The sequence below is a fragment of the Arachis hypogaea genome, chromosome 4, assembly GCF_003086295.3.
Source record: "Arachis hypogaea cultivar Tifrunner chromosome 4, arahy.Tifrunner.gnm2.J5K5, whole genome shotgun sequence".
NCBI lineage: Eukaryota > Viridiplantae > Streptophyta > Magnoliopsida > Fabales > Fabaceae > Arachis > Arachis hypogaea.
In genome coordinates this window covers 121,011,499-121,022,233 of record NC_092039.1, presented here as the reverse complement: position 1 = coordinate 121,022,233, position 10,735 = coordinate 121,011,499, and the positions used below count along the sequence as shown (strand labels likewise).

The following is a 10,735-nucleotide window of genomic DNA, read 5'->3' as shown; positions in this document are numbered from 1 at the left end:
AACAAAACGTCTTCAAACAGTTACTTATTGATGTGTTAACTGTTAAGTATGAGATTTTACGGAGAAGTTTAGGGGCCAGCAGATTCGTTAAAATTTGGCCAGCACTTAGCTAGCAAAACAAAAATGAGTGATTCTCCACCATTAGATGAAATCTCACACCATTAAATACATTATTGATGACTAATTGATGACTACAACTCACAAAATCTGCTGTCCCCCTAGCACTCCTCGGTTGAATGGTGTCAGTATCAAAAAATAATAATTAGATCAATTATAATCACCTCCAATATCATGATTTAAATGATAGAGGTGACGTTTTACCGAAAAAAAAATTCAACCATAAATATAAATATTGATTTATATGGAAATGTGTATTAAAATTTATAGCGTAAAAAATAACAGTTACAAGTAGGGTACCACTAACATATATTCCAACCAAAGATGGAGGCACCTTTGGTTTCTTTTCTTTGCTTAATTTCTTTATAATTTATCTAGCTAGCCCCTGCTCCCACATGCCAAAATGTGAGCCCTACATCCTGCTTCCTGAGAACTGAGATGATGTTCCAAGCATTATTGCATTATACACGCACCATATGCATCTTTAATTTCGTCAATTTCTACGAAAAGACTGGAGTATCATTATACTTTTAATAAAGAATTCAGGTGATTGATATGGTGTGATGGCGAATATATCATTGTTTGTTTTTCTTTTCCAATTTAATTATGTACCGAATTCATATACCATGCCACTTTTTTTCTGTTGCAAATTATGAATGAACAGAAATATCTTGTTAATTTAGCAACATAATGTATATTTTCATGTATTTTATTAGGTAGAAACTTGCCTACAGTTAACTTAAATGTGAAATTGATAGTTGAAGATCGTTAGATGATAGATTTGACTAAATTACCATCTAACCTCAGAACTATCAACATCACATAAAAACAAATGTATTATTATGAAGTGAAACTTGAAAGTAATACCCGAATTCATTCATAGATGTATTTTTTTTCCCTTCTTTTTTTATTATAAGATCCAAAAGAATGCATATGAGGGGAGTGATTGAAATGCCAATCATGGATTTGCTAATTTGTTCCGCTTAAACAAATGTCAGGAGTTCGAATCTCGCCTTATGCATGCGGCAGACCTTTAAATGGAGCTCAAATTTGCAACGGATTAGTCCTTGAAAAATAGTTAAATACTTTTTTCTCTAATAACAAAATGTTCATGCATTCGACACAGCAAACTTATCTCTTTTGGTACGTACAACACACGTCAAAAAAAAAAAGGTTCATAGACATCGTTGTACTTTAGAAAAATTTTCTCTGTAACTTTATATTTTGTAACATTAAAAGTCTAAAGTCATCTACATCAAAATCTCACGGCTTTTTAGTCCTCTTTAACGAATCATGATGAGTTATTTACTTCTAAATTAAAGTTGCCATTAGATTTTTAGTAGCCCTAGGTTTATTAAGAAAAGTTGCTTAAGAAAATTCCAGTTTAGGATTTAAACAAAAATGTTTATTTCAGTAATATCTTTGTATGCTGTTAGCGGATATGAATCCTAAGATTGAAGACTCAAACGAATGGAACCAAATATCAGATTACATTAGAGTTAGTAATGAAAAGTCAGGACCAAGCAAAGTTTTCATTGATGAATATTCCTTAGGATGAAATTAACAAGTGCTTCACTGATTTGCATATCAATGTGTTTCTTTTTTTTTTCCCCAAAGGATGATAATCTATATAAGGAATTAACAATAAGACTTGATGCAAGATTGGAAAGGGGTGAGCAGGACATTAATGATTCAAGAATTGCAGCTCCTCCTATACGCAGGTATTCCTTTTTGTTCATGTTCCAAATTAATTCATTTAACTTCTTTTGTTACTATTTGGAAGACAATAATCCTTAAAATGTAGTGTGTGAGCAACTATCTATTTTAATTACAAAACCTCATACAATCTTATAACACAAGCATTAGGATTTGGAGTAGCATTTTGGTTCTATATATCAGATAGCCTCTGTCTCTACTTCCTTATCATCTAATATTGTGGTTTGATGGGTTGGTTGCTTTTATTATGCAAATAAAAACTTAAATCCTGTCACATGTTACTTTAGGCATCCAATAGCTGGTTTCATGTGTCACAAGTTATTCGTATTTCAATTATTAGTGTCAAAGTAAAGGTCACTATAAAGAATGTGTCCAAATTAAAACAATGACAATCAACATAATTTTCAATCCACAATGGAGATACCTTTCCTTTTTGCTTCTTTTTCTTCCTTTTTTTTTTTTTTCAATGAAGCATTCCCATTATACATACCACGCCTTTAATTCCGTAGAAGTCTACTGAACGATGCAAATTATCTTCAAACTTTATTTTAAAGAATGAAATGCATATAAATTAGTCCTTGTCTTGGCAAGAAACATGTATATTTTTCATGCAGTTTATGGGACCAAATTAATAAAAGCTTTTTGCACAATTTTTATTGGAAAGTTAATAATGACTTGACTTACTTTTATTCATGCATTCCCACACCACATAACTCATCTATCTTGGTAGGTTGGTACAACAAACTTATCTTTGACAAAACACACTAATCTACTACTAGTCACCTACACAAGTTCAGGTAGATGCTGGCCCAGATCAAATTACACACCAATCCTTTTGCTATTGGAAACACCACCAAAGAAGAAAAGTAACTCATATATACATGTTGCACACACTGACAAATTAAACAATCCTTTGCCAAATGACACAGTTTGTGATCTACGTCGAGATTCCCTGAAGTGATTTTCCATTGAAGCATTATTAAATGCATTATACATACCACATCTTTGATTCCATGTAGTTTATGAGCCAAATTAATAATTGAACTCATTCATAGACTACCTTTTTTTTTAATTAAAAGTTGTAGGAACATTGTTTTCGCAATTTTAGAGGTTAAAATATTTAATATTACATCTCCTTTTAATAAATGCACTTTTCTAAGTTGGTATCTTTTTCTTCTTTGTTTGGCTAAAATCTAAAAGCATGTTTGCAAACTTTTACAGAAAAGTTAATAATGACTTACTTTTATAGCCAATTCTATAGTACTTATATTTAATATCCAATTTTTATCCAATTTATTTTTTATAATAAAATTCAATATTTATTTTTTTAATTTTAAATTAAATATGAATTTTTTGGTAAAAAAATAAATTTTTTCGACTACTACCAATGGTTAAGACCATAAAACAGTATTTCGACTACACTAATAGAAATAGGCAAGTCAAAATAAAAAAAAGATGGAACAAAAAATATCGGAGTTGGAAGGATAATTATTTTTTTTTTTTTTTTGATCATTAAGACTTGCTATCGACCTTCAAGTTGAATGGAGGACATGAGTGCGAAACTTGAACAGTAAGTTGAAAAAATGTGAGATTTAAAGGCTAAAAAAGACGTAGGTGTCAAAATTAAACCTGGGGTCAATATTTTTCATGGTTAAGGCAATGTTATGACCGAGGAAAAGGAGGTAATAAGATAGTGAACAAATATGTTCGTGAAAAGTAAGATAGTAAAAACTCAAAAGAGTTCGGAGACTTCAATCAGAAATACTAGATCATCACACATATTCATAAAATTCCTAATCTCCGCGACACAAGAAAAGAATATGGGATATAAGTGTACGTGTGTGTTAGAAGTCGATTTTTTTTTGTTTTCTTCTGCTTTTTTGATTTATTGTTGTTTGTTTATTTTACATTTTGTTATTATTCTGCTTTAATCAATATTTTACACTTTTATTATCTTTTTTTAATGAATTATTTAGCTTTGTTATTTTACCATTAGTGATTCCGATACAAAACTGTTTTGACACTATAATTAAGTAATTCCTGAATCGAGCTCATTCTTTTTAGAAGAGTTATATCTATATCTACTCTTCGATACTTGAGATCTTAATACAACCTCGTTTCGACACCACCCGTGGAAGTCGACCAAAAAAACAAGTTAAACAGAAGTATTTAATTTTTTTTGACAATTAAATACCAAACTTTCAGGCAACATAACAATCACTACTTTTATTCATCCATTCAAGTACCACAAACTTATCTTTAACAAAACACACTAATCTACGAGTCACCTACAAGTTGAGGTAGATGCTGCCCAGATCAAACACAGCTCCTTTTGCTATTGAAAACACAATCAAAGAAAGAAACTAACTCATACATACATGTTACAAATTAAACAAGCCTATGACACACTATTCATAAGAAAGGGGATGCGATTAATCATTAATCACATAAGTGGAGTTTCTAATAACTCTTCATTGAGTTGTCCAAGTCTGATCATGGGAAAGTGGTCATGAGAGAAAGGTGATTTTCCCATCATGAGTTCTTTAGACACTTGATGCATGGTTGGCCGAAATTGTGGACTTTGGCTCAAACACTCAAGCGCCCACTTTGTGATCAACATGATTTCCCCAACAACTGACTTCTCAGGATGAGGAGGCCTTTGATCAATTACATCAACCAATAGCAAATTGTATGTTATTGATGCTGTTGATGGCGACAACAATGAATTGATCATATCTGCCGGATGCTTTCCCATAAGGATTTCGAAACAAAGCACTCCAAAGCTATATACATCACATTTTTCGGTCACTTCCATAGTTTGAACAAGCTCTGCATACAAATTATAATTTTGAAGTTATTCATAAAGCAACATATATATGATTCTTGATTAAGTATAAAAGCAAGGGAAAAAGGACTTACCTGGAGCTCCATAGCCATAGGTGACTACTGCATGTGTTGTCCAATTTGAACCAGGCTGTAGAAACTTAGCTGTCCCAAAATCAGAGACATGAGCTTCATATTCTGAATCCAAAAGAATATTCTTGCTTGATATGTCACGATGAACTATAGGGGGTTTGCAACCATGATGCATATATGACAAAGCATTAGCAACTCCTTTAACCACATTCACCCGCCTTTCCCAGTCAAATGCAGTTGCTTGCTTTTCATCACCTAGTACATGATTCAAACTGCCACCCTCCAGGTACTTGTATACCAAAAAGAAGAATCGTGAATGCTGGCAAAAACCATACAGCTTTATGATGTTTCGGTGCCTGATTTCTGTCAATGCTTTGATCTCATTTTCGAATGCCTTCCAATTCAACTTATCCTCCGCATCTGATTCCATGTGAAGTTTTTTCACAGCAACCATACCTGAAGGCAACTCAGCCTTGTAAACGGATCCTTGCCCTCCAATTCCAATGAGATATTTGTCATCAAAATTATTGGTAGCTTTAATGATGGTTTCAAATGCCATTTTTCCATCATGACTCCATATGGAAAATTGTTCTTCTGGTTGCATTTCTCTGGCGGGGGCTTCTTTCTTTCTTGCTTTTCTACAAAGAATATATACTGAAACACCAATCACACAAAGTGCTAGTGCTAATACTCCAAAGATAAGAAGCAGAACCAATGACTTGACCTTGTGACTTTTACCGCTAGGACTGCTTGGGCATGGCACCAAGCCAGTGACATTACCACACAAGGCTTTGTTATTTTTCAATGATTCAATTGAAGCATGAAGAAAGGCTCTGTTATTTGGAAGAGGCCCATCTAACTGGTTGTATGATATGTTGACAAAAGCTAAGCTTGACATGCCATTAAAACTAGATGGAATTGTGCCAGAAAGATTGTTGCGAGAGAGATTCAACCACTGCAAGTTCTTCAATTCTCCAAGCACTCTTGGTATTGTACCATTCAAGAAATTCCCACTAAGATCAAGAGAATTGAGAGTTTCCAATGACTTGGAGTCAGAGGGGATACTTCCTTCTAATTTGTTGTTGCTCAAGTTCAATTCCAACAAGTTAGATAACTGAACAACTTGTCTCGGTATGTTGCCACTCAACTCATTTCCTGCTAGGTTCAAGTGACTGAGACCTTGCAACAATCCTATTTCGGGTGGAATATTTCCAGAAAGATGATTGTTGTCGATCCTGAGTTCAAACAAGTTTGTCATATTCCCCAGTTCTTTTGGAATATTTCCGCTCAATTGGTTTGAAAAAAGATGAAGCCTGCCCAGCTTGGTAGCCTCAGCAATTTGTGGCGATATACCACCGGAAATATTATTTTTGGCAATGATCAAGACTTGAAGACTATTGCACTTGCCCCAGTTTGATGAAATTTGGCCATGAAATTTGTTGTTACTTAGATCAATGTAATTCAAATTTGGATAAACACCAAAGTCTTGGGATATGTCTCCTTCCAAATGGTTATTCTGTAAAGTTATGTAGACAATACTAGAGCAGTTCTTCAAGCTGCTTGGTACTGGACCAGTGAAACGGTTGTTTTGAGCAACGAAGGATGCTAGTGAACCACCTAAGCAGATTTGAGGCGGCAAGTGGCCAATGAGATAATTATTGTCTACAAGAAAGCCATTCATGTTGGTAAGGTTATTAACGGCTTGCGGAATGTTGCCCCTGAGCATGTTGGATGACAATTGTAACATGGAGAGCCGGTTCAAGTTTCCAATTGTGTCAGGAATAGATCCTGAGAGAAAGTTTCCTTGGAGAGTTAAGGTGTCCAAGTTGATCAAATTACCAACAGAGGCAGGAATGTGTCCTTCAAAATTGTTGAAGTCGAGAGATATCTCAACAAGATTTGTCATGTTTCCAATTGTGGAAGGAATGGATCCAGAAAGTTGGTTTTTCATCATATTAAGGGACTCCAAATTGACCAAGTTTCCTATTGAGGTAGGGATATTTCCAGAAAAGTTATTGGAATCAAGCCACAGCAAGGTGAGGTTAGACATGTTCCATAGGAAGGGTGGGATTGGGCCAGAGAGGGTGTTGTTAGATAGTAAAAGTTGATTTAACTTGCTCATATTAGCAATTGTAGAAGGGATATTGCCAGTGAGATCGTTTCCTATGAAATCAAGATACTCTAGATTTGACAACATTCCGATTTCATGGGGAATGGAACCTCCAATCTTACTAGACTCAATAGAAAAAAAGGCAAGGTTGTTCAGTTTGCCAATTGTAGGAGGAATGGAGCAGGAGAGATTGTTGCCTCCTAAATCTAGATATGATAAGTTTGTCAAATTTGCAATGGAAGAAGGGATGGGTCCTGTTAGATAATTACAGAAGGAAAGATCAAGCCAGCGTATGTTTCTCAGTGTCCACATCTCTTGAGGGATGGAACCATCAAAAGGATTCAAAGAGAAGTTCAAACGATTGATTTTGGACATGTTACCAATTTGTGGGGGAATGGTTCCATGAAAGAAGTTGTTGTAGATGTTAAAGGTGAGGAGGTTGGGGAGTGAGGAAAAGTCTAGAGCGTGGAGTGTACCTTTGAGAAGATAATTTTCAAGATTGATGGCGGTTACGGAATTGGATCTATCACATTGAATTCCTGTCCATCTGCATGGACTTGTCCCGTTCTTCCAAGATGATAAGGCAACTTGGCTTTGGTTCTCCAGGCTGGCCTTCCACTTTAAGAGGGCATTTGCTTCACTCTTTTCACTTGCAACCCAAGAGAGTTTTACAATAAGGACACAAAGGAATATGAAGACAAGTTGTTGGGACATGGGTGGCATGGTTCAAGTATGGATATGCAAGACGATGTTTTATAATTTTATTAGTAAATGGATGTATATATATTATTATGGTGCTTGTGGTGATGAAAGAAGTCGCATCTACATGATTGCACATATATAGGACAGGACACATACAGCCGCGTGGCGATCATGGTTGACATGAGTAGAATTTCAAAGTCTTCCACAAAACCAGGAATAATCATATGTATGCACTAACCTTTCTCTTCCTAAGGATACTTTCTTCGAAAGTCACAATTTATTAGGACTTTCTAACAAGTATATCATAAAAAAAGAACGTTTTATGTATATACTTATTTGATTGTGGTAAGCCTAGTTTGATTTTGGGTTATATTATGATGACAAACATTATTTTTGGGTTAAAAGCCCAATATTGTTTAATGAGTGCTTTATTGTGGCAGGCCCAACTACACTAGCATTTGATACATCAGCCCATCACAGCAAATAGAAAACCAGCTCACATTGTTCTTTAGTGCAGTAAACAAGTCCAACAATTTCTCATAGTACCGTTTAGCAACATTAAATGATTATGTATATATTTGCTAAAAGCAATATGAGGACAGCTGTATCATGCAAGGACAAGTGTAGCTCTGTAAAAGCAAGGAAGGACACAAAGGGCACACACACTAACCCAAGGACATCACCAAAGCACTGTTGTGGATCGTGATTATGCAAAACACAAACTTGCATGGAGCAGCAGCAAGGAAATGGAGCAGAATGGAAAAGAGGAACATGCCAAGGAAGAAAGAAACACCAAGGACAGCAGAGATAGTGGTGGAGCTCCTCGGACAGCAGGGGAAGTGGAGCAGGATGAAGAAAGGACTGCAAGCCATCAAGGACCACTCCAACGGACAGCAAGGAAAAACAAAGAGGATGAAGCTACAATGAAGATATATAACAAGCTTCAATCCAACATTTGGAGTCAAGAAAGAGAGCACACATATTCAGAGCACCATCTCTAACATAGAGCTGAAATCTCTTTCTTCTACTCAAGCTTAATTCTGATTTTATGTTATGGCTGTCTTGCGTTATTTTCTATTTTGAAAAAGGCAATTGTGTGAGGATCAAAAGCCAAGAGAGAAAAGGCAAGAGTGATGCAAAATAGCCACAGATTTCTGATGTAATTTGGATTTATGAACTAGGATTAGTTCCCCTTGCCAAGTTGGGTTAGCACTTGTTGAGAGTTGAATCTGTGTAGATTCCCCTTCCAAGTTGGGATAGCACTTTGGGGTTGCTAAACTTTGGTGTATAAAGCTTAGAGGTAGATACTAGTTGGATTAGGAATTAATTCAATAGTATTGGTGAATGTAATCTGAGAATTATAGTGAAATTCCACCATGGTTTGTGGTGGAGACTGGATGTAGGATTCATGGCACTAAGAATCCGAACCAGGATACATGCTGGCCCCTTTCTCCTCTTCTCTCTTCTTTTAATGTCCTACGTATGAGACTATTTCAAATAATCTCCTGCAACTAGAGCAACAGCAAAAAATAGAACAAGAAAATTTGAGTTTTTTTAACCAACTTAATTCAACCCCCCTTCTCAAGTTCAACTAGAATAAAATGATCAGAGATGTTTATGTGGCTCAACCACCTGGGTTTGAAAACAAAACTTTTCCTAACCATGTTTTCAAACTAGCTAAAGCCTTATATGGTTTAAGACAAGCTCCTAAAGCTTGGTATGAGAGGCTTAGCTCATTTTTATTGAAAAATAACTTTCAAAGAGGAGCCACTGACACCACTTTATTTATTAGAAATTATCATGATCATTTTATTCTTGTGCAAGTTTATGTTGATGATATTATTTTTGGTTCGGCTAATGAGGATTTGTGTGCAAATTTTGCTAAGCTTATGACCAATGAATTTGATATGAGCATGATGGGAGAACTCAATTTCTTCCTAGGCTTGCAAATCAAGCAAACTGCAGAAGGCATATTCATCCATCAAGAAAAATATGCAAAGGAACTTGTCAAGAAGTTTGGGCTGGACTGTGTTAAGCCTATGGGAACCCCCATGCATCCTAACATCAAGATTGATAAAGATGAACATGGTAGAGATGTTGATGAGACACGCTATAGAGGGATGATTAGATCCTTGATGTATCTAACCTCCTCAAGGCCTGATATCATCCAAAGGGTTGGAGTTTGCTCACGGTTTCAATCAAAGCCTAAGGAATCTCATCTCTCAGCTGTCAAAAGAATCATCCGATATGTACTTGGTACCACTAACTATGGTTTATGGTTTTCTAAGACTGATTCTTTTCAATTAATGGGTTTCTGTGATGCAGATTTTGCTGGGGATAGGATTGATAGAAGAAGCACAAGTGGCATGTGCTGCTTTCTGGGGAAATCCCTCATTTGTTTGGTCTAGCAAGAAGCAAGCTACTGTGGCACTTTCAACAGCCGAAGCTGAGTATATTGATGCCTCTTCTTGTTGCTCTCAATTATTATGGCTGAAAACTCAACTAGCTGATTATAAACTGAATGTCTCTAATATTCCATTATTTTGTGACAACATGAGTGCTATTAACATTTCCAAAAATCCTGTCTTGCACTCAAGAACAAAGCACATTGAAGTTCGTTTTCATTCTATTAGAGAACATGTGCAAAATGGAAATTTGGATATTCAGTTTGTTAATTCTGAAGGTCAGCTAGCAGATATTTTCACCAAACCATTGATAGAAGAGAGGTTCTGTAAGCTGCGAACTGAATTGGGCATTCTTGCTTCATCTCTATTTTCTTAATTTTTATGTTAATGAGATCTTTTGTGTTTTGTCTCATAAATCGCGGTGAGATTATTTGGCAGATGATGAGTAAACTTCATTAAGTTATTATGGAGCTAATGGATTCTAATCTGACCATGATGAAAGATGGACACCATGTGCTGAAACAGTTTTCAGAACTATGGGCTTTTTCTTTATTGAAAATTGTAGGGTTCTTTCAACTTTTTAAACAAATTTTGTTTAAGGCCTTTATGAAAAGTGGGCTTTCGAAATGTTTGGGCTTTACTTCAACTTCAATCTTTTGGACCTCTGAACCTACTTCAAATTTTTTTTTTGTCTAATTTTTTTTTAAAATTTGCATTTCATGCATTAGGGCTTCATTTTTTGAAATTGCATCCTTTTATTAAATTCCAT

The 10,735-nt window shown here is 35.3% G+C and overlaps 1 protein-coding gene across 1 annotated transcript; it reads right to left on the bottom strand.

Moving 5' to 3' along the window:
• Positions 1–4,032: 4,032 nt before the first annotated feature.
• Positions 4,033–7,811, bottom strand: LOC112797679 (uncharacterized). Its single transcript, XM_025840732.3, has 2 exons — positions 4,753–7,811; positions 4,033–4,662 (listed from the first exon to the last, which is right to left on the bottom strand). Exons 1-2 carry the CDS (start codon positions 7,580–7,582, stop codon positions 4,277–4,279), a joined length of 3,216 nt encoding a protein of 1,071 aa, XP_025696517.1. The 5' UTR covers positions 7,583–7,811; the 3' UTR covers positions 4,033–4,276.
• Positions 7,812–10,735: the final 2,924 nt, after the last annotated feature.

Coding starts and splice junctions, on each gene's coding strand:
- LOC112797679 (XM_025840732.3), bottom strand. CDS start 7,582: ATGCCACCCATGTCCCAACAACTTGTCTTCATATTCCTTTGTGTCCTT. Junction 4,663..4,752: donor CTATGGCTATGGAGCTCCAG/GTAAGTCCTTTT, acceptor ATTTGTATGCAG/AGCTTGTTCAAACTATGGAA.